Here is a 24487-nt window from a genome sequence, read left to right on the forward strand (position 1 = left end):
GGAATAGTCATCCAGAATAAGTTATTCCAGGATGAGCAATAAAATTGACAATTCCAGGATTAATACAACATACTAAACATTCAATAAGAAATAGTATCAAAATGCGCATAACGTGTCTTCAAACCAAAAGCTCCTAATTGAACAAGTTACAACCTTTAATGAATGAGCTCAAAATGTCCTTTATAAAAAACTGAAATTGTTTACTTATCTTCACTTTTCTTTTCCTATGACTATGGTTTATTTATTCTTGTTGAACTGATGGAGAAAAAAATCAAACAATGCATAAAAAATGAAAAATTATTGATCATGTGATCACTTGTTACAAAAGAATTGGTTTTTCATGTACATAAAAATGTGTTAATTAATCCTAGTATTATCTGTTGAAATGCATAACCTTTGGTGCAAAAATCAGGAGTCTACTCAAAGAGTGAGTGGTGAATTTCCTTGCAAACAAATAACACACATTTGTCTTCTCACCATTGTACACACATTGGCTTTCACTCCTCAACTTCTCCAAGAACTCCACAGTAACATCTGACCTATGAAATCGGGCCGGGTGGGGCCCGCCTTTCGACCAATCGACCCACGTCAAGGTCCGACCCGAATTCCTCTTCCCGAATTTCATGCTCACAAATGTCGGCAAGTAATGCTCATCAGCATAACACGAACCCGTGCAATATTTTTGGAATACTGGAAAATACGTCTTGTCTGAAATGACCTCGATAGCGAGATCTCTATCCATTTCGAACCATTGAGACCCTTTCATCCATTGTTGAATCTTTATTGTTGAGCTCATTTGATGACGATATCTGCCCCGGCCCACTGGGCCGGGAAGATCATACGTCTCCACGAAATTTTTCGTGGAGTTCATTAGGTAAGTGTAGATTGTGGAGAAATTGAACAATGGAATGCAAGCCTCTGAAAGGAGAACAAATCTTTGGTTTGAGATATCAAGAAGAGCATTTGCTAGTAATCTTTTCTCAGCCTCTACCATGTTTACTTTGCCCCATTCCACTTCCTGCATTGGTCAATAGAACAAAGTTTAATATGCAACACTATAAGGGGTCGTTTGGTTGGAATACGATTTATACCGGTATAAGTTATATTGGGATAAGTTATGGTGGGATTATTGTTTATTCATTGTTCGGTATGTTGTATTAAGAATGACAATTGCATAATTTTTAAGAAGAAGGTATAAGTTATACCGGTGCTAATTACCCCACCTTTTATAAGGTATAAGTTACCCCGATATTAAAATTAACACCGGAATAACTTATACCTGGTTTGCTAACCAAACAAAGTATTAAGGCGGTATTAAATTTTTATACTACCCTTATACCTTCTTATACCTCATACCAAACGACCCCTAACACTATCAAGAAACTTTCTCATTCAACTTTTGCAAGAAATTAAGTAAGAAACTAATTATTACTAGCTTCGGTCTATAATACGTGACTTTTTGGCCTCTTTATTTTGGTCTAAAATAAGTAACTTCTTATATATCAAGAAGGAATTAACTTTATTTTTTCAAAATTTACCTTTATTTGCACATCCCAATGTGTCAAGTTAATAGTATACAAATCTTAATTAAGGGTAATTTAGTCAAAATACTTTTTTTCCTCTAGGAGTTAATATTTTCTTAAGGGGTGTGCAAAAGACCAAAAAATCACTTGTTATATACCGGAGAAAGTATTTGCCAAGTTCTAAAAACATTTAAATACCGGAACCAACTATGCATGCTCGTTCAGAAAAAAAATTTACTCGCACTCGATATTTACTTCTATAGCTAACCATGGTTAGTGAATATGTACTTTTGCTTCAAATATCTTTTACTTAACTATGGTAAATCAATGTCGGTTTGGTGTAAACATCGTGGATAGGTAAACTTTTTCTTGCTCTTAATTACATTAAAAGCACATTAAATACATAAGGAGAATGAAAACTGTATTTCACATAAAAACTATACATTCAATTGAGGGAATCTCTTATAAATTTAGCTATCCCTTCCCCTACGGCAGAAGAGAAAAATATCACACCGACACAATCCGTTCATAATAGTACTTTATACTACTATAAATACAATTTTTAATTTAGTGAATTACAACATAAGTTGGGTAAACGAAACTTAAATTAAAAGGAAGACAAACATGTAGTTAGGGAATAATAATGATGCATGCAACAAATAAATTAGGTCGATGCTTGAGAAAATATTAAAATTTATCACATATGACGTTTACACCAAGTTAATGAATGCAAGATACTTATCTTTAATTCACAAATCATAAGGTTAAATTGATTGTTTTGATGCGAACACCGGATTTCAGTAATAATATTTTCTCTTGAGAAGAACAAATTCTTTTTTCTTACACTAAATTATACTCCCTCCGTTTCAAATTAGATGAGGTACCTTCCTTTTTAGTCTGTTCTAAAATAATTGACATATTTCTAAATTTGAAAATAATTCAACTTTAAACTCTTTATTTTACCAATCTTACCCTTAATGAGAAGCTTTTATAACGACACAAATGTCATGATCCCACAAAACTTTTAAGACCACAAGTTTCAAAAGTCTTCTTTTTTCCATAAATTCCGTATCGCGTCAAACTACATCATCTAAATTGAAACAGAGGGAGTATATGGATGTGTGTAACAATCTAGGTTTTTGGTTTTTATGGTATCAGTCCCATTATAGATGTAAAGTAGGGGTGACAATTTGAGCCCAAACCCATCCAACCCGCCCAGAGATTAATGGGTTGGGCTACAAACATATTAGCTCATGGGTCAATTTGGGCTGAGCCCAAGTTAACCCATTATTTTTTATAGCCCATTCTGACTCATTAAGCAGCCCAACTACAATCCATGAAACTCACCCAAAATAAAGGGATCTCAACCCAACTTATCTAAAAATTTACTTAGTTGCCCTAATTTTACTTCTTTTTTTTTGTATTTTCAATTTTCTGTTCTTTTGTAGTTTTGCACCACCCACCCTACCCCCCCCCCCCGGCAAACCCCCTCAAATTNTCTTTTCCCTCAAAGTATGAAGCACTGTCCTTAGGTGCTGCTCATGATCTTCCTGACTCCGGGAATATACCAGAATGTCATCAATAAAAATAATGATGAATGAGTCAAGATATGGCCGGAATACACTGTGTATCAAATGCATGAAGGCTTCTGGGGCATTGGTCAGCCCAAATGACATAACAAGGAACTCGTAATGACCATACCGAGTACTGAAGGCAGTCTTCGGGATATCTGGCTTCCGAATCTTCAACTGATGATAGCCTGAACGCAAGTCAATCTTAGAAAACACACAAGCACCCTGTAACTGATCAAACAAGTCATTAATACGAGGCAAAGGATAACAGTTCTTCATTGTAACCTTGTTCAACTAGCAATAATCAATACACTACGCATAGAACCATCCTTTTGCTTCACAAACAAGATAGGAGCACCCCAAGGTAATACACTGGGCCGAATGACTCCCACCGCACCCCCTCCCATAAAATATTTTTCAACTTACATATTTTAAGGTAAAAGGCTTTTTTATGCAAGATGAGCATGGTTCTAAAACATGGGTCACGTTGGACGGGTTGGGTTATGGCCCATTGTTTAGCCCATCTTGACCCAACCCATCTTAGTCCAGGTACACTTTGGGCTGGGTTGGGCAATGACCCATTTATTGTCGTAATCCATCTTGACCCGTCCAAATTCAGCCCAACTCGCCTATTTGCCAGCCTAAAGATGAAGCAATATGATGTATAGTTAGCAGACAAGGAAGGAATATGAGCAAGAAAAATCTATCTTTTTTGGTAGTTAGAAGCATTAAGTTGTTGTTACCAGAATTCGTTGGGAGTAGGACCATTTGCATTAGAGATGACTAAACAATTATCTTACTTTTGGTTTTCAAGAAAGAGATATTCAACAAGAAACAAGGCCATGAGTAGTTTGCTTCTCATTAAAGCACACATGGGTTCTAATGTTCTATATTACGTACCCTACTTCTTTCTTAGTGCCACACATTTTTCAAAAAGAGAATGTAAAACTTGTATATAAATCAGATCATTTATAACGTAATTATAAGTAAGTTTTTATGTTTGGCATTAACCAATTACATGGTAAAGAGAGTAATACAAATCTAAGTGATCCTCACTAATAGAAAACAAAATATACTAATGTTTTGTCAAAAATCTTGATGGCAAAACGCGTATAAGTTGCACGTAAATTACGCAAATAGTTTTCTAATGTTGGAAATTTTGGTATGTGAAATGAATTTTTTTTGTCTTTTCAACGAAAGTGAATAACGTGTTCGTAAAACACTACACACTATTCCCAATTGGTTAACTATAAACATTGTAAGTAACACACACACACACACACACATATATATATATATATATATATATATATATATATATATATATATGTTACTTACTGTCTGCGAGAATGATGGAGAAAGAGTCAAGAACATAGAAATATAGAAATTCAATCAAAACCAATTTTTAGGCATGTACTATTTTCTTAAAACCAAAGGCCGGCCATGCTAATCAATTAGTCACAATGTACAAATGTAAAACACTAGTTTTTTTCTTCATAAACGCTGAAAGTTTCAACAATTGGACCAAGAAACAGGTCATTTTTTAATAATAAATCTAAATCACCAGGCAGAAACAAAGCCATAATTTGAAATATATAAGTTTGAAATTCTAACCCTTTTGAGATACTAACTTCTAAATTAATAATTTATAGCATATTAAATAAACTTCTAAAGACAGATACAATTACCGGTTTGTACTCAGGGGAGGACCCACATTGATTCAAGAGGGTTCAGCTGAACTCGCTTCGTAAATAATTTTTATTATTTTTATATGTAAACTATTTTTCGAATAAACAAATTGTATAAAATATAAAACGGTTGAACCCACTTAACAAACACACAGCCTTGGCCGGATGGTTCAAGCGGGCTCTATTTCACCCGACGGTCACAAGTTCGAATCCAAACTTCAGCATTAGTTGTTTTTCGGGTTTTCCCTTTTTAAAATGGTGACAGCTCATCCGGCCCTCCTTCTGCCACTTCTTCTTTATCTTCTTTTATTGTTTATTTATGTAGTCTCTTTCCATTGTTTTACAACTTTCTACATTTTTAACCAAAAAAAAAAAAAAAACTTTCTACATGAAATTATTAAATTACCTTACCTCTCTTATGCTGTTTTTTTGGGAACAGTTATAGCAAGTTTAATCAAATTAATAGCTAAATAGAATTAAGAATTTTAATATGGATCAAACTGAAGCTTCTTACAGTAAAATTTACTAAAGTTTAATAAATTGTGAAAGTAAATAGAAAATATATATGTTTATACATATTTATATATATCGAAGATAGTGTGGCTTGGAATTAAAATAAAAAGTTGCGGGCAGATTTTCTTCTAAGGTTTTGCTAAGAATCAAAATGATGAGCACCCGGTAAGCCGTTTGTCTGTTAACTCACTGTCGATTATTTTTTAGGACTTCTGTATAGGGTCAAATTTGACCCTCAGTATCTCTACGCCAGTGGGTACGCCCAATGAGTGTACGCCGACCAACGTAGCGGGTACGACTCGGCCGTGAGGACCAAAGCGACGTCGTTTAGAACTCAGTGTCTATACTAGGGAGACGTTACCTATCTCTGTAACTTTTTGATTCTTTCGAGGAAGGTCTCCTATTATATAAAGGAGACCTCCATATTGTAAAAAGGGGCATCTGATCTAATACAACTCTCTCATTTTCTGTCTTTCTCTCTCTATATCACTACTTCTGACGAAAATACCTTATTAACATACATTGTCACTTTGCAATATTAGATCTACAACAATATTATCATCTTTGCATCTCTAGGCTTATTATATTTGATTACGATTTACCCCTTCTCTATTTTTTGATTGTTTTATCGCTTACAAAGTACATCGTTAACTTTTGAGCCAAACAACTTCAATATATATATATATATATTTGAACCCGCTTGCATAATAGTCTGGGTCCGCCACTGTTTATACTAGGTTTGTAATAATAAATCAACTTAGAACCGTTAATCCTCGAATTCTTTTAAAAATTGTTATAATTTCTTTTAAATTGGGTGCCATTTATCATCATTTTTGCCTTTCTTTATTGACTAGCTTAGTCCTTTTGGAATAGTAAAGAACGTAATGATTCTAGACTTCGTCTTGACTTTTCATAACAGAAAGAATCATAGCCCTTAGACTTCACTCCATTCTTTTCTTTACAATTCAACAACTTAAATATCCTTCATTAACTATTCTTTTTTAATTCCATTTATTTTTAATTTGTCAGAGTCCTACACAAACTTTACTCATGTGACAAAATGGTCTACTGTTTTGCCCCACTAATGGCATATAAATTCCAACGTGCCATAGTATAGTGACAAATATTATAAGCCAAAAAAAGATTTTATCACCTTATGAATTCTAGCAGCCTTAGTTGTTTAGAAAAATACTACTTTTCTTCTACATTATCTATTCTTTAAAGTTTTTGCACACCCATTAACAAAAAATTTAATACTAGTTTTAACCATAAAAGTTATTTCTCCAAATAATCTCGAAGTTCAATACCGCAACAACAACGACAATAATATGCTCCGTGTAATTCCATAAGTGGGTTTCGGAAGAGTAGAGAGTACGCAGCCTTACTTGTACCTTATACAAGTAGAGAAGTTGTTTCAGAAAGCGCATTGTTAAAAAAAAAACTCGGAAGATAATGAGTCCACATCACTACCAAAAAAATGCTAATTTCCGACGACGAGACAAATTTTGTTGGAAATTAGCGTTTTTAGTAATCTCCTCTATCTTTCTCCGCTTAAATATTACTGTAGGTTATTATCTCACCAAATTAACAACAACAACAGCAACAACAATATATCTAGTATATCCCATAAGTGAAATCTGGTAATAGTAGTGTGTATGCCGCCCTTACCCCTACCTTACGCAGGTAGAGTGACTGTTTCCGATAAACCCTCGACAACAAGCTACTAATTGAAACAGTATGAAAGAAAATTTAAATAAAAAAGAAAAAAACAAAGAAACTAAATAAGAAACTGACCTTGCTTGGAATTCTCCTGCCATGGAAAATAGAACTTTCAGGTTGTGATTGATTATAAGAAGGATCAGAATGCACATAAATGGAGTAAAACCCTTCATTTCCTTTAAAAAACATTTCCCAAAGTGGTGATAATAAAACTGGCCCTCTTGTTAAAAACATAAAAGCAACTTTTGGAATTCTTTTAAATGGAAATTCTTGAATTTTTGGTACCATAGAAGCTCTCCATAATAATTCTTCATCACTCATATCATGTTGAAGTAAACTAGGTGGTTTAATATACTCATTTAACCCTACTCGGGGTGGCGGCGACAACGGCGGTGATGGCGGTGGTGGTGGTGGAGGTGGTGGTGAAAAGGGTTTTGAAGAAGATGAGTATGATAATATTTGGCTATTAATGACTTGTAAATTGAGGCTATAAAAATTCTTGAAATAAAAAGTGAAAATAATACCACAAGTTAAACCACAAACAAAGAAGAAGAAAGAAGAAAGAAGATTTAGAATATTTAATGGGGTGTTGAATAGTTTGATAGCCATTGCTATGGAGTTTTGATCTTGATTTTTCATTGTCTTTGGACAAAGAGAAACACACATAGAAGAGAGAAGAAGAAATAATATTTGAATGAAGAAATAAGATCTTATAGTAAATCTAGTGGCAAACTAAGTACCTATTACTAATCATATTTATAAACCAAGTATTAAATAAAGTCTAATATATATACAAAAATAAACCCAAAAAACCCATGCTTTTGTTACAACTTGGAATATAAGTTAACCTTCCATATATGTCATCCAAGCGTGCTAAATATAGAGAGCGGTTATTTAAGCTCCTATATAATATAACAAGCCAAATCGTTGATAAGAAATAATCTCAACATAACTAATACATGTATAATTAGTTTTCGAACAAAACAATTTGAAATTGTAATTTTTTATTTTAAAACTCCAACTTGAAACTACTCCCACCCAATTTGAATGGGTAGTTATTTTTTATATATTTATATTTTCGATTTTTTTAAAATAATAATTAATTATTAACTAAAAAACTAATTAGTAACTAATTTTGTCATGTGGCTTTTTTTTATGATGCCACTTGGCTTAAGGAGAGGGCTTTATCCTCTCCTTTTAATAATATATAGAAGATATAGATTATAGTAAGTGTTACTTTCTATATAAAGATTATCGTAAGAATTATTTTAAGCATGTACAGTCAGACCTCTCTATAACAGTATCCTTATATAACAACACTTCATTATAAAAGCCAAACTTTTACGGAACCAAATTTCATGTTATGTTATAATATATGTTCTCTATAACAACACTTCGCAATAACATTAAAAAATATTCGAAACAAACGAGACTGTTATAGAGAGGTTTGACTGTACTATAAATTTAATGTAATTTGTGACTTGGGGAAGGGTGATCTTCGAGTTTTACTTTTTGGCATTAATTGTATAAAAAATATTTACGCAATCAAATTATATAATATAATATATTATATAAAAGTTAAATTAATTATTCATATGTATAACTTAAAACCATGTTATATATTAGCCACCAAACTGCTATAAAAGTAGGTCTGCAAACTCTAGATCATTCAAATGAGGTGGATTTTGGAAATAAAATATTAATGAAAAGTCAATTTTTTTTCTTTTTCAAATATTAGAAGGAAAAGGAAAGGAAATTACATGTGCCAGTAGACAAAGAGGAATGTGGAATTGGCAATTTTTGGGGAATTAGGGACCCATTACTTTCATAAAAGTTTTTTTTACCATGCTAAGATCCCTAATATATATACTTTTAAATGCTATTTATTTCGGCACAAATTTATATGCACTCAATATTTATACCAATTTAATGTATAGATTATACGTATCTTTACGTTCATTTATCACAAAATCATAATTAACTAATCTATAGTTTCACCTATATATATGACTTAACTAATATGTAAACATCGAGTGCAAAAAAGGTTTTACAGTTACGTCTCTCACATATCAGTTATTTTGGCTAATAAATCTCTTTCAAAATATTTAACATTTGAAAAAATTAGAAGATATTTAGTTTTTCAAATCTACCTTTGCTGCTCAAAATATTAAAGTCTTAATTGAATTAAAACATTTAAGGAAAAATTAAATAATAGTTTAAGAAAAAAAAAGTGTTATGATTAAGCTATAAAATATTTTCTTCAAAAGGGTGTACAATAACAATAAAAGGGAAATTATATAGACCAGAGGGAGTACTAAATTAATGGACAAATTTGGCCAGCCAAACTTTTCATATAATTAAATAAGGTAGGGTGGTTCAGCCCTTCCCTGAACCCCGCGCATAGCGAAAGCTTAGTGCACCGGGTTGCCCTTTAATTAAATAAGGTATGGTGGTTCAGCCCTTCCCTGAACCCCGCGCATAGCGGAAGCTTAGTGCACCGGGCTGCCCTTTAATTAAATAAGGTATGGGTCTAATGGAAAAATCATATAAAGAAACCTTCCATCTAGAAAAATAATTAAATAGTGGTGTTAGGGGTGGGGTACTCGAAATTAAATAGGCATTAGGCAAATTGCCCCTTGTTTGAGGTCATCCTAAATTTCTAATACTTCCTGTTTTTATTTCCTTTTTACTTTTTGATTTTGTTGAAAATGAGCATAAAAACGAAAGATAAAAAACTTTGAAAATGTAGTTTAGTAATATTGCACAATGGGTTTCAATCATCTGTCCCTTTAAACATTCTCACAAAATAATAATTTTATAAGTTTTAGTAGCTCATCAAAATCTTTATTAATCTTTTAACATTAAAACCTTGGATGTAGTATATACCTTGTCTTCCTCTAATTATTGTTTCTTTTATTTTCTTTTTTAGTTGGCAACTAGCTTTCATTTACTATGAAATTGCAGCTTTTATTATATTATTGTGTAAAAAGAAAAAGAGAAGAAGAACAAAAAAACAATCATAGTGAACAGGGGCGGCTCAAACACATATGTGGCCTAAATCCAAAGTTTGATGTGAGGCCTAAATTTTTAAAAGAAAGTTATGATATATATTTTAATTTGAACTCTATTTTCTATCTTTTCAAGATGCAAAGTTGTTAATAATTTTTTAATTTAATTTTCTTTAATAATTTCTTTTGAATTGATAATATAGTCAACCCGTTTAATCTATCTTGAGACATTGTTAATCTCACGTAAGATTTTATCAATTATAATATGAAAAAACTTCTTTTCTTTGAGGCAATTGTTATAGAAAAATTCTAATTTTGTATGAAAAGTACTAAATATTATTATTTTAAATACCTATAAACCTATTATTTCTGAAAAATAGGGCCCCAACATTTGGGGCCTAAGGCAAAAGCCTTACTTGGAATAACGTTAGAGCCGGTCCTGATTGTAAATATAGTTAGTTAGTCTAACTAACTAACCAGAAGTCTCGAGTTCGAGCTCTAGGTATGAAGTCGTTGTTGTTAGAGAGCGGTTTACACTCAATGTGACACTTTTCGACGTGAATCCGGATTTAATTGACTCCAATGAGGATACCGAACTCCCGGCGAGAAACCACAACAAAAAGACTATAGTTAGTTGGTCAAGGGGCCTAAGGGCAGCCTGCAGGAAATAACAAGAGGAGAAGTCCAATTTATTTTGCATTAATAACTAGCTAGCTGCCATTGAAGAACCAAGACTTTTCAAAAGTTTTCCAAGCTAGTGGCCAAAACACAAAGACCATACAATTGACCTCTTCAACATTAATCCTACTATATTAATTACATGATTTTTCACTTTTTGCATTCAAATTTAGTTTAGTGTTTACACCAACCGATTTGGTTATCACTAAGTTATAGTTAATTAATACAAATTTTTGCTTTTGTTTATTACTAATATTTTGTGCGCGTAATACGTTTACTTTAGTTGAAAATATATTAGACTTGTTAATATGTTTACTTTAAGTCCTATGCTCTCTAATAGTCTTTTAGCCCTATTATTATGCAAGCAGGAAATAATATAGAGAACTTCTAGATTTTTTATTTTTTATATAATATTGCGCATCATATTAATTTAAAAGGGGAACATATGCTCAGTGAGGTTTCATATAGTCGATCCAAATTTATTTGAGAATGAGAAGTAGTTATTATTTTTTTGTAATATGCGTTTGTAATTTTTTACCGACGTACAAACCCTTCTTTTTTCTTTTTAAGGTTGACTGGCTAGTTTTTTAGATGTTCCAACGCACCAAGTCGAAAAGATGCTGAGATTTTGTCAAATACTAATAAGTATATAATATATAATTTAGTATTATATTATCAGATCAGAATTAATTAAAGGTATAAGAAAAGTTTATTTGTAGCAATTGGAATAATGTACTAGCGTTTAACAAGTTTGCATTTCGTCACGAGGAATCTTGTTAAAAGTCAAAATCTTTTATATCAACTTTTAGAGGGGGCAAAGTATAGTACTGCAAGACAAACATGTGTGATACAAAATGACATAATCGAACATGTTTATATACAAGAAATTAGTCAATTATTAAAACAAAACATAGCAAATAAAAATACACAAAGATCTACTGTGAGACAAAATACGGAAGAGATATTGGGTATATATATATATATAAACAAGCCCTTAAAACTTAGTGACGCATTTTAAAACCATACAAACTTATACCTAAAGCGGACAATATTATTAGTCGACTGAACTGTTACTTCTACGTTATTCGATCAATTAGCTAGAGACATGTGTTGATCACAGACAAAGAGGAGCAAAGTAATTATACAACTAGAGATAATACTCCAATCAACTAAAAGATAATTCGAGTTTCAAACTGTGTGTTACTAGTTCCCAAGAATTTCTCGAATACCCAAAAAAATAATGGAGATTGTTGCATTTGGCATCGTTGTATGGTCAAGCTAGCTGCCCATGTCTTGTACGATAAAAATAAATGTGGATTTTAATTATCAATGACAATGCATGTGATTACCAGTTAATGATTTGTTTTTTTGGGTAATTTTCAAATAATTGTTTGGTAGGATCATACGATGTTCGTGTCTTCAACTTCTAAAAGTCAAAAATGAATGCGTTACTCAAATGGTTACTCAACTATCCCAAATTATCTCCTAAAGTTACTTTACTTTCGTTTGTAACAACAAAGTCACTGAACTATGCATATTGCACTCAGAAGGTCACTCAACTAGATTTTCCAAATTTTGGATTTCCAAATACCTATTTTACCCTCTAAATTATAAACGAAATAAAAGTGAATTTAACAGATAAATTGAGATAGTTGAGTGACCATTTGAGTAATTGACTCTAAAAAAATTATTGCGGATTAACGCTATGAGATGTGTAATATTTCAATAAATTCATACAATTTTGAAACTACCAACGCAAAGGTTGATGATACTCAATTATTACAAGCGATTTGATTTTGTAAATATTTTTTATACCGTCCCTCGAAAATACTTATAAACTCTATAAAAAGACAAGGAAATAATCGGTCAACCAAAACCAAACAACTTTGGTCCAATCCTAAGTAAAGGTTGCAAAGTACTAGGATGAAACTTCCTCCCAAAAAGAAAACAAATTGAGCTCAACTCTCCATTATAACTACAATTAAACCCATACCTAACACTATCCAAAAACTCCTCCGTCACATCTTTCCTCAAAAATGTTGTCGGGTGCGAACCGCCAGCTGACCAGTCGGCCCACATAACGCTCCAATTCGACGTTAATTTAGGACAAACTTTGTTCACTAATGTTGGCAAGTAATGTTCGTCCATGTAACAAGGTGGTGTACAATAGTTCTTAAAAACAGGGTAATATGTCACATCGGAGATAATTTTAAGGGCGAGTTCGCGATGAACTTCGAACCATTGCGAGCCCTTTCGCCAATCTGAAATTGTTATGATCGGATACATACGTTTGTTGTACCTCCCGCGACCTATTTTCCTCGGATCGTCGAATAATCCTAGGAAACTTTGGTTGGATTTTGTTAGGAAATTATAAATTGTAGTGAAGTTGAACAAAGGAATGCATGTTTCGGAGAGTAATATGAATCTTTCATTAGAGATGTCGAGGAGTGCATTTGCTAAAAGTCGTCTCTCTGCATCGATCATACTTGCTCTTCCCCATTGTACTGCCTGCATGAAAGATAGTACTTATGATGTTATGAGGTGCACTTTTGTATACAAAAGAAATTACTCCCCCCTCCCTCATCCCTCCCCCGGTCCCAAATATTAGTTATTATTATTTATTTTTTTTGAAAATTTTCAGGGAATCGGGTGCGCACTGGGTAACCTGCTCAGTGTGCAATAACTCGCAAACCACACAGGAGATGTAAACCGCACTAGGCATGCCCGGTGCGACAAGCTTTGACTGAATTTCTTTTAGAAATATTAGAAAAACGAGAGGTCATTTATTTATTTTCTAAAGCAACCCTAATTAGTTTTAATTAGTGGAGTGTTAATCAAGTCAGACGCTTAAAAGAGAGATAAAGGGCATTTTAAGCAAATGTTCTTCTGATTAAGGCTATTGAAATATCTTTCTTAAAGAGTGTACAAAAACCTTAATAGATAAATAATATAGAACATGGGTCGTACATGGTTTGAAAGGTTACCAAAATACAAGAAATAATTACCTAAATTTCATACAAAGTACTTTTGAGTTGGTTGTTTTATAGAAAATCCCAAAAACAAAGGCTTAAGTGAAGGGTTTCCCCCCCCCCCCCCCCCTATAAAGTTACTTAAAAGTTAATTACAAGTATCTGTCAGTATATAGAAGCTAAATTATTGGGATAATGATACTGTATTGCCACTCTCAAATAATAGCAAAAAAATATATGTTTTTATATACAAAAATTAAACAAATTATATATACTTTTTCGGCTACCAAATGTAAATAGTTTTTATCGCGAGCTAAAAGTGATAATGCCCCATAAATTATTCAGAAAACTATAGAAAATTTAGCTTAAATCATATCGACCAACTTAGGATAAAATGACTCTTTATTTCTCCCCAATTTTTGGTTCACTTTATTCCTTGGCATATAGGAAATTTTAATTATGCATGGTGGCATTATGATCACATAGATAAAGTTATGAAGTTCTAGGAATCAACAAAAAAAAAAAGTAAGAAGAATTAACCTAAATAGTCGCCCACCCAATCGCTTAAATTAAAAATAGTCGGTGAATGTATAATATGTATAATCTATATATAATATGTATATTATCATGTATAATCAGTGTATAATTTATGTTTACCTGTTAAGAAAAGCAAATAGTAAATTCGGCCGGCTATTTGTGTAAAGATCCCAAAATGTAATAGGTAAAAACCAAAATAATTAGGAAAATTTTGCCTAAATACCAACAAAAAAAAAGTATTTGAACCTGGCTAGGTATCCTTCTTTTATAAAACACAGATGATGGAGGAGGCTCATAGTTGAAATCTGGTGAAGTATGTAGGTATATTGAGAAGATATCTTCATTTCCTTTAAAGAACATGTCCCAAAGTGGTGCCAATGGCAATCTTCCTCTTGTTAAGAACAAGAATGCCACTTTTGGAGTTCTATTAAAAGGGTAATCCTTTATTTGAGACACCATGGAAGCTCTCCACATTAGTTCTTCGTCGTTCATCGCGTGCCAAAGATCCTTAGGAGAAAGCCAATCTTTCAACTCCATGCTACTATTGGAAGTACTAGAATTAGATGAAGAGTTACAAACAAGATGTGTCGAGACGACAGAGAGATTGTACATTGGTGAGAATTTTGTGGTGAGTTGATGAGGGAAGTAGAAATCTTCATAAATAACAATCTTCTTGAATTGGTCATTGATAAACATTCCTAATAGTAGTACAAAAAATGCCATAGACAAAGTAAAGACTATTGTGGTAATAATTTGGAAACTCATTTCCCTAACTTCTCTTTTGATGTATATAGAGAGTTCTCTAACAAACATGGCTATGTACATCTCTTGTTACCTTCTATTTTGTTTAGTTTAAATATGATAACATAAGGTGTCAGTCAATTTATGATATCTATAAAGTGAGAAAATGAGGAATGCAGAAAAAATGTGTAAAGGGAATGAATGCAAAGGGGCATGGGAAGTGTTGGCATAGGGCAAGAAGAAAATGTGAAATGAAAGAAGTAAGGTGTGGTTTTTGTTTTTATTGCAGTTAAAGTAAAACTGCAATTATGAGTCTCAAGAAAGAACAGAGTGTGAAGGAAATGAATGGTAAAGAACGGGTTTAAGTTGTATATACTGACAGTATAAAGGAATGGGTTTAAATATATGTTGATAGTGTAAAGACACTTTTATACTATCACTATAATTTAACTTGTTATAATATGTTACTACATTATTTTTCGAGTTATCGTATAGTGTCTGTGCACAGAAGTTAAACTCATGTCGTGAAGAAAAAAAAATTGACACAGAAACAGTATATGATAAATTATGCACAGCATTTACTTCATTACTGCCCTTTTTACATATTTTACCATCACTTTAAACTATATCCACACCGCGCGACCTGCTCCATACATGGATTACATGTGAAAAGAAAGGAAATGTAAAAATTCTCTGTGATTAAAATGACTAATGTTCTAGCAAGCCACATCCACTGGTTCAGTAAAAGTGGCTAAGCAAGGAGTTGAACAACATATTGTGCAGAATTACATTAGAAATAGGCATTGATCTTAGAAAGTAAAAAGAGAAAGAAGATACTATATACAATTAGTGAGCTTGATGCTCATCATCCGTGAAAATAATAGCACTGCTAATGAAAAATGCACTCGTCGATGGAATAACAGGCACAGCTAAACAAAAGATGGTTTCTGTATTAACTGTCTCAGAAGTTTTGTGATCAATAAACAATAATCTTGTCTACTGTCTAATTAATCCAATCTCATACTTCAGCCACAAAGAAATATCAGAGATGCAGACATGCAGAACAAGTGTGGCGAGATATGCATACAACATTATCAATGAGTATTTTACTCCTAAAAACCGGGAATTCAAATGTCTTACCCCTTCTCTTAGAACTACTGGTACATTGAGAGAGAGGATGACCTGGAGCCAGCCAGTATTAACTTCCTTAATAAACTCTGCTTTCTGGAGAAAGAATTCTTTGCATCACCTATAAAAAGTTTGTTTCTTTGTGGAGAATGATACAGCCAAGCAACCAGTGGCCACGGCCACAGTACCAACTAGTAAAGCCGCTCTAATCGTGTGATGCTTTATTGAGAATGCACTACTTGAGTATTCGAATAGCCACCTTAAAAGGAAACGCAAACCACAAGTTGCTTGAAAATTTTGGATTGAAAAATCCTGCAGATCAATGATGGAAATAACTTTAGGCCCTTGATAATATGAAACCAAGTCACAAACAGATACAATGCTTTTGAGAAAATGATCTGTATTCAAGACTGTATCTGATGAATTTTATTTAGGCAGTACAGACTATTACAGGGAAAATAAGTAGCCGTCCAACCTAAAGGAATAAAGGTAACTGCAGGTCTTAGTGGGCAGCTTTCTGAAAGTTTCCTTATTTTTTATGCACCTTGTCAGCAAACTCAGCACAACTGCGATTGAAATTTTCTAAAGAGAAGTCCTGCACATGACACAGAAAAGTTTGGGATCCTAATCAATTAAGTTCTAAAGACATATGAATATATGGCCACTATTGCACTTATATCCACACTCAAGCTAGAAACAGAGCAAATCAGCATCCAGAAGTGTTTGCATACACTATCATCGATAATTTTCTCTAGGGGCCCAAATCTAGTTTATGGATCACCAAAAGTTTCCACGAAAAGGGACTACCAATCATATTTACTTCATGATAAAATAATTCAAGAAACATAAGCACTTGTAATAAGTTATCATTCAACCTGAAAGTTGGTACAAAAATTACAAGATACCGCATTCCATGGACCACAACTCCACCAAACTGATAGTTTTGACAGTAAACTGAGCTCGCTCATTCATAGCCTGTAAGATAGCCATGCAATGTAGATTTCAATGAGGAGCATTAATTTTAGAAGCTTATTCTTTGTCCTTAATTTGACATCCTTCTTGCAGACCATTCTTCCTATATATATTTAACCTGATTAACAGGCTTCAGTGAGTTGATTTTTCACTACTGGACAGTGCACCAGATCTTGCATACTTGCGATTAACAATGAGAACAATGCTTGAGGGGAGCAATAGATTACTCATGGGATATTGAGACAGAAAATTGAATGTGCAAATAGTTCTCCATTGAGAAGCGTAGTAAATAACAATGAGAACAACAATAAGAAGATGGATGGATAATAATTGAAACTGGATGTGCATATGCTAAACAAAAGTGATAATGAAGATGAGCTCAGACTTAAAAAGAATTGAGGTTGAATCCACAAGGGAGCAAAGAAGACATACATTTGGTAACTTGTCCTGCAGTGCTAGATGATCCACGTGGAGTCTCACATTTGATGAGGCATAAAACCAGAGGCTTCGGTCAACTTCAGCATAAGTGTAAGAAACTATGTCAAATAACGTTTTGGCACCATTCTCTATGGCCTTTAAGATGGTTGATTCTCTGTATCTCCGGTTTCTGACAATCCCAGTTAACACTAAATTAGATGTGCATCAACTGAATATCTATTAATGTGTCCAATGATTTTGCCAAAGAAAGGCACTCTGGGTAACAACAAATATGGAATAAGTCATAAGAGGTATCAGTTTCATACTTGAGATACCCACAGAGCATGTGTTTTGGCCACATATTAACTCTTCCGTGCATTGGGATCAAAGCATGAGGGGAGAGCTCAATGAATTTGTATGTTGTCTCAAAGTAATCCTATATAAAAGAATTTGCAATTTCATTATTGAGAACTTCGAAAAGAAGAAAAACTTATCCAACTCATAGTTGAACCCGATGATAAAATACATATGACCACACACTCCTTACTTAAATCCTTATCTTATTCACAAGGGTATTATAAAATTTAAAAAAAAAAACGAGCAAAAATCCTTATCGAAAAATAAAAATAAAACTAGTAAAAGTAGATAGTAATTTAGCTTTAGATAATTCAGATATGCGCTCTTATTGAACACCCCACCACTAGCTACAAGAAACACATATCCACTATTTTAACAAGTTTTAGTGGTTATTGAGTGGACGTTTTCAAATTTACTAGGGGAAACCTGAGCGTAGATAAAAGCACCTCTGAAAGACAATATAAGGAAAACAATGATTCCACCAGTTTCACCCTTTTAGTCCCCACAACAAACACTAAACTAGAATTAGATTGTCATTCCATTTACTCAAACTGTTAAGAGCATTCTCATGGGTGTAGCTGATCCTTTTGATATAAATTAAGAACCTAAAAATTGGAAAACAAATTGCACGAGATGTTTGGACTTTGGTGGTGTAGTCTTAATTCCCTCTGTTTTGAGTAGAGACACTAGTTCACAAAAGGTTTCAAAAGTTAAAGAGAAAAAAAGAAAGCTATTCAAGAAAATTATAGAACGCATGGAAAGGCGTTGATATGAAAACAAGTAAATGGCTTTTATATGGGAAAAAGGTATGTCAGGATTTTTTGGCTGATTAAGCTTCAAGAGTCAGATCTTTTTAGTAGGCATAAATAGGAAACAGCCAATCATCAGCTTCTATCTAGCATTCCACATATGAAAGAGGGGCAAAAAGACATAGAGATTTTGATGCAAACATACCTTCATATTTCCACCAGATGCAATATCTAAGAGAGCACTTCCTTGGCTGAAAACCAAGGGATACATCAAATTAGCAATTATCAAGAAAGGAAGAGGAAAAGAAATGATAAAAGCTATGACAAACAAATGTAAAGTTGGCCAAACACAATCACAGACTTCTTTAACAGATAGTTTGCCATATCATTATTGAAAAGGCTAAAAACTTGTTCAGAAGAACTAGGAAGTTACATAAAAATTGGTAAGCATGTCCTTAAATTATTTATCAAGTGAACATGCCAATTTGTTAAAGGAGTGAAGTTTCTTGATCTAAAAAATCTTACCCCACACAATGATCCCCCACAATCAACGAGTTTGTACTAACATGAAGCAGTCCCATATGTCCATCTGTATGCCCCTGAATCACAATATTGTCACCAAAAGAATATGTTAAAAGTTTCGCAAAACTGATTACAGGAAAATGTGAACGTGTTACATGGAAGATAAAGTTAAAACGGAAGTGAAACTAGGAGATGACTTTAACTTGATTTGTTTCTTACAACTTCTGGAATTAAATGTAATCAAAACGTCACCATGCTCTAGTAAAGATGTTTTAATGGCCAAGTCGTCAAGAGATTCCCCCTCCTATAAGTCCTAGCTATTAGTGTGTCAATGTAGAAGGAAATAATTTCGCCCGTAGCATCAATTTTAAACACTTCACTTATAATGAGAATAACACCTTTATCAATTCTGCAGAAAGGTCAAATTCACAAACAGGGATAAGTGCAAGGTAGATTCATTAAGGAATCAATCTGATGCCAGACAGCCAATTGTAGATGGGAAACAGACTCTCTCAACAAGTATCAGAAGAGAATCAAACAAAATGAATGTCATAAACAGAATTTCATGGGGTAGTGTTGATTCTCATCAGAGGAAACCAGGATATAAATGGAGATTACCGGTGCTAAGATAACTCTTAATCTCTGACTTCCAATGCAAATTTCCTCAGATCCAGAAACTGAAACATATGGAAGAGACCAATCATCTGCATCACATGGAAATTACTTCTAAGTTACTAAGTTCATTTACTTGATGAAGAATATTTCTCTTTCACACGTACTGAGAGATTAATAAGATGGAAATGGTGCATGAAGTAGTTTCATGAGTATATTTTTTATTAAGCTCACTTGAATTTACACTAATATAGTCATAGTCAACTAGCAATCTTCTTGTTAGCTTGAAAGGGAAGATAGAGATTCCCAAAAAAAGGGGTAGAGAACTGCAACACTTGCTAAGGTGATGTAATTATGGGAAGATAGACATTTTCTATTCTACAGAATTGAAAAAAGTTCTGACCTTTTCTAATGCGACGAATCGTATTTTCATGAGCCAAAAGACAAGCATCAGGACTGTACTTCTGGACTACTGAAAGACCTGAGCATAACAGCAAGCACATGGAGCACCAGATTATGTTTCAGGAATAACTTAAAAAACCTCCACATTAGTCTGGCAGACAGAGAAAGAAAAATATACCTTTGACAACAAGACTAAAGAAATTATTCATTGTGTTATAAAGTTTCCCCTGCTTCTATTGAAATAGACATCCAATAATAAAGCCATGCTGCAATTAGTCAACAAACCTTCGCTGACGAGCCAGATAACTGTTTGTAAATTCATAACTGCAAAAAGAAGGCTATTTTTTCTGATCCATAAAAAGGGCCAGATGCAAGGGAAATGAAATTTGTGACTTACTTTACATGAAAACTAGGCTTTGGCCAGAAGGCTCAAGAAAGATACTTTCAAACAAAGGGCAAATACACAAGTTCAACCTTTGATGAATATATATGATGACATCAATGTTGAGAAAATCAGATGATAGCATAACACTAAGCAGAGGAATATTTCCAGGTCTGGATGTGAAACTTTCTGCAGCTACTTACCATCAACATGATCGTTATGATGATGTGTCACAAAGACGACTAACTTTCTCGGCAAAGCAGCAATGATTTCCTTGAGCTAGTAATCCAAGCATCAGGGCATCGATATGTCAGCACAGCATAAAAGGCAGAACCAATTACCAGAAGAAAAAAAAAAGATGAAAACAAAAGAGAAGCATAATAAGTGTCTCAACCACTCCTAAATAGATTATCAACACATACCGAAAAGAGAAACACGTGCAAAGACCCATTTACAGAGGTAAAGCTATCTATTTCATTAAATGTACTAACGTTGAATGAATATTCTCAGTTTTACCTCCTCTACTTCTTTTGCAATTGAAAGTGCCAGAAATAATTGACATTTTCTTTTAACAAACCACATACACTATTTTTTTTTATCCAAAATGTAAGCACCGGATAACCAGCAAGGAAGATCATAGGATAAAGAACAAAGCCTTCGGCCAGAAAGGTGAATCCTTAAAGCGTTATCATAATCTATGGGGTGGTAAGCAAACATACAAGAAATGTAGCAACACAGAAATAAAGTATGACAATTGCTCAGGAACTCTGAAAGACGGCTATTTGGACTCTTTAATGAGCTGTTATCTACTGTCACCTTAGAAACATTTTGGCCAAATTGTTCAAAGATTATTCAGTAGAAGCGAACCTAGCTCTTATAGCAATTGGTCAGAATTTACTCAGGCAGGTATCACGCTAGTATTTGCCACCATTGCTTGTTTACATGATCCTTATAGAGTTATAGTCAACCAATCGCTATACAATTTGCAAAGATGCACTTAGGCCTGTGAAACTCTCACACTTAAAAAAAATGTATTAACAAGTGTACAAAAACCCAAGTGCATCTATATTTAGTAAAGGAAAATTGCTACACCCTGTCTGCTTAAGACCAAATTTGCGAAAACAGTTGCTTGAGAGGATTATTTTTTGTATTCTCTGGTTTAACTTCTAAGACCGAAAAAATGTCATTTGTTCATTGCAAATTTTAAAAAGATTATGAAGTAGATTATGTACTACCTCTAACCTGTTCATATGAAGCAGACTTGCATCCGGGGTCTACTATGAGTGCTTCCCCATGGGCAACAAAACTACCATCGCAACCACTATCATTGCCTCCAGGCAGGAAAACAATTAAGTTTGTTGTGCGAAAAGGCTTAGCTGTTCTACTTTCCATAGGTATAACTTTAACACCAGGAGGGTACTCCTGATACATGAGGGGAAAAAACATTAGTGGGCAGTATTTTGTCCTTAAGATGATAAAAAAGTCAAAGAAACAGAATTTTCCATGTTTACATTTTCACACATCAATTGATATCTGTTGCTTATCCCTTAATTTATTTCTTGATTGCAGGTCTTTAGAAAAAACTCTGGTCAGTTCGTGAAATTTCATGTAAGAACGGTATTAATGTTTTTCAAGATACTTCTAAGGATGATTAGTCCCTAGTTGTGTATGATACCAATAGTTGTCAATCTATTCTTTCTTTCTCATTTCTAAATGACACTTTGACAGGTAAGCATGTACAGGAAAAAAAAAATAACAAACCTGAAACCGCAAGGTCTGCGGAACTTTCCAAGTCTCATTAGATTTCTTTGAATCATTCAGAAGACCAACAACCACCAATGATCCTACACGGTCACTACAAGGCTTCACCTCAACAAGCATACTAACGCATTTATCGGTGCTCATCCACTTGCGGAACTCAACATCTGTTCAATATGAGTTACAATGTTACATTCTTGACAATCGTGGAGAGGAATAAAAAAATATGGTATGTAGTATTTTGTAACTCATTAGCAATTATGGATGCCATCTCATTTGGGGAAAATAGCAAAGCAAAATAGCAGATTTATCAGTATGAAACTATGTAGAAGAGTAGTTATCATTTTATAACTGGTCCTGCAGAAGTAAAACCACTTGGCAGTACCATGCCTACACACGAACCACCAAAAATTGTGGTTCGAAATCTATTTCTAATTCCAAAATAAAGACACAAGTATGGAAATTACATCTAACAAGTTAACGACCCTTGTAGCTCTTTAAGGTGGACTAAGAGCAAGCTCAAATTGGGAGACTACTGATTCTCTTTAGTAAGACTATAATGTAAGACCAGCTGAATCACAACAGCAGCATTCATATCAATACATGAAAGAGATAAACATAAACTGAGTGAAGTCAGTCAAACCCGTCAATTTGCCATCTTTAGGACCCAAAGTTCCAGTGATGTAGACTGTCTTTACGGGCAATCCTGGTCCAAATTCAGGCTCCTGTACATACTTCAGGAACTTCCACTCAACTGTGGTGTCCTCTAATTCCACTTGCTTTAGCACCTACAATAATCATCACCTACAAGCTTTAACCACTTCATATCGTAAAGTGTACATATGTATACACCACGGCATCTGGAAATAAGTCTCTTTTGGAATATTTCTCGCAAACATGAATCATAATTAAGGATAATGATAGTTATGATGACAACGCTAGTATAACAAAAAGGCAAAAGATACATGATTAATAACAAGTTATCTCTGGGTACATCATTTCTCAATTAACTGGTCTTAAGCTGTTTAATTGCCAATAAAGCTTAATCGCTACTGTTCCATTCTATGTGTCATACTTTACTTTTTAGTTTGTCCAATAAGGATTAAGGAATAACACTTTTGTATATTAAAAAACAATTTAACTTTGAACTTCATATTTTATCCTTAATGACATGATTTTATAATCAAACAAATGGCTATGACTTGTTTTAAACAACAAGTTTCAAAGTTAAATTATTTCTAAATATAAAAGGTGTCATTCTTTTCGGGAAAGACAAAAAATGAAAGAGTACTACATAAATTGGGACAAAGCGAGAATTACTGAATAGGGAAAGTATGTTTCTTGCCTATGCTAATAACCTAGCAAATATAAGCAAAAAGTAATTTGAAGCAAACCAAAGGGCAGCCCGGTGCATTAAGCTCCCGCTATGCGCGGGGTCTGGGAAGGGCCGGACCACAAGGGTCTATTGTATGCAGATTTACCCGGCATTTCTGCTAGAGGCTGTTTCCACGGTTCGAACTCGTGACCTAGTGGTCACGTTATGCGCTCCCCTTAATAATTTGAAGCAAACAAATAAATTAAGAAAGTTATGTAGAATTCTTTCAGTGTACCTTATGGAGAGCTGAATTAAGATCAAATTTAGTTAAGTCAAGCTCATGAGAACAAGAATCAGGGACTTGAATTACAATCTGATTATCAGAAGGAGAATCAAGAGGTATTAATGGAGCAGAAGGCAAATCCCAAAGAGGGGAATCCAAGAAAGAGTCATACTCAGGATCGTTGAATTTAGGAGGTGGGGTTTGTTTAACGAGTAGAAATTCGGATTCATTTGAAGGGTTGTTGATTATCACCGCCAGATTATAGGGAGGAGTCGCCATTGATTGAAGTAAGTAGTTTCAGTATAAGTGTAATTTGAATAGTTTTAAGTTTTAATAGGAATTTTTATTTTGTTTTGGTGGGTGGTTGTTTTAGTGCGGATGCTAACCAAACAGAGTATTAAGGTTATTTGTGTACTTCACCCCCATCTAATTGGGATGGATGGACCCACAAAGGCTCGAACCATCCAAGTACATGGGCCTTCAAAGCCCATATTCCTTCGTAACTCTTTTCAGGAATAGCCCACCTGGATCTTTAGTCTTTTGCTCGACGTGTAGAGATTAAACCCAGCCCAAATATACTAGCCCCAAAATTATAAAGTTTTGAAAGATATTTCTAAAAGGTAAAAATAGCACGGGCTAGCCA

At 33.7% G+C, this 24487-nt stretch overlaps 3 protein-coding genes across 6 annotated transcripts; all 3 read right to left on the reverse strand.

The window, feature by feature from the left end:
* On the reverse strand, positions 164-7751 carry LOC109235224. Its single transcript, XM_019401257.1, has 2 exons — positions 7090-7751; positions 164-1018 (listed from the first exon to the last, which is right to left on the reverse strand). The coding sequence occupies exons 1-2, from the start codon at positions 7678-7680 to the stop codon at positions 374-376; spliced, it is 1236 nt and encodes a 411-aa protein (XP_019256802.1). The 5' UTR covers positions 7681-7751; the 3' UTR covers positions 164-373.
* Positions 12461-15085, reverse strand: LOC109235226. The gene is made up of 2 exons (XM_019401260.1): positions 14453-15085; positions 12461-13208 (listed from the first exon to the last, which is right to left on the reverse strand). Exons 1-2 carry the CDS (start codon positions 15029-15031, stop codon positions 12567-12569), a joined length of 1221 nt encoding a protein of 406 aa, XP_019256805.1. The 5' UTR covers positions 15032-15085; the 3' UTR covers positions 12461-12566.
* On the reverse strand, positions 15765-24222 carry LOC109235225. Of its 4 annotated transcripts, XR_002069339.1 has the most exons (14): positions 23857-24222; positions 22890-23034; positions 22250-22413; positions 21731-21910; positions 20692-20767; positions 20108-20185; positions 19711-19796; positions 19096-19169; positions 18776-18821; positions 17791-17900; positions 17480-17654; positions 16951-17050; positions 16527-16670; positions 16297-16387 (listed from the first exon to the last, which is right to left on the reverse strand). XR_002069339.1 is itself a non-coding variant. In XM_019401259.1 (12 exons), the coding sequence occupies exons 1-12, from the start codon at positions 24121-24123 to the stop codon at positions 16193-16195; spliced, it is 1569 nt and encodes a 522-aa protein (XP_019256804.1). In that variant the 5' UTR covers positions 24124-24222; the 3' UTR covers positions 15765-16192. The 4 variants fall into 4 exon arrangements, 2 of the variants coding, with proteins under 2 accessions (XP_019256804.1, XP_019256803.1); XR_002069340.1 differs by lacking the exon at positions 16951-17050 and having other exon boundaries at positions 15765-16387; positions 16551-16670; XM_019401259.1 differs by lacking the exons at positions 16527-16670; positions 16951-17050 and having other exon boundaries at positions 15765-16387; positions 19711-19769.

This window comes from Nicotiana attenuata, chromosome 12 (genome assembly GCF_001879085.1).
Source record: "Nicotiana attenuata strain UT chromosome 12, NIATTr2, whole genome shotgun sequence".
Taxonomy (NCBI): domain Eukaryota; kingdom Viridiplantae; phylum Streptophyta; class Magnoliopsida; order Solanales; family Solanaceae; genus Nicotiana; species Nicotiana attenuata.

What these genes read in the sequence shown, in the direction of transcription:
- LOC109235225 (XM_019401258.1), bottom strand. Translation starts at nt 24,123, where the DNA reads ATGGCGACTCCTCCCTATAATCTGGCGGTGATAATCAACAACCCTTCA. An exon ending in GATTCGTCGCATTAGAAAAG is followed by an intron (nt 19,797 to 20,107) that starts GTCAGAACTTTT and finishes CATGTGATGCAG; the next exon opens with ATGATTGGTCTCTTCCATAT. An exon ending in TAAGAGTTATCTTAGCACCG is followed by an intron (nt 19,170 to 19,710) that starts GTAATCTCCATT and finishes ATTGTGATTCAG; the next exon opens with GGGCATACAGATGGACATAT.
- LOC109235226 (XM_019401260.1), bottom strand. Translation starts at nt 15,031, where the DNA reads ATGTACATAGCCATGTTTGTTAGAGAACTCTCTATATACATCAAAAGA. An exon ending in AAAGAAGGATACCTAGCCAG is followed by an intron (nt 13,209 to 14,452) that starts GTTCAAATACTT and finishes TCTTTCATGCAG; the next exon opens with GCAGTACAATGGGGAAGAGC.
- LOC109235224 (XM_019401257.1), bottom strand. Translation starts at nt 7,680, where the DNA reads ATGTGTGTTTCTCTTTGTCCAAAGACAATGAAAAATCAAGATCAAAAC. An exon ending in GCAGGAGAATTCCAAGCAAG is followed by an intron (nt 1,019 to 7,089) that starts GTCAGTTTCTTA and finishes TGACCAATGCAG; the next exon opens with GAAGTGGAATGGGGCAAAGT.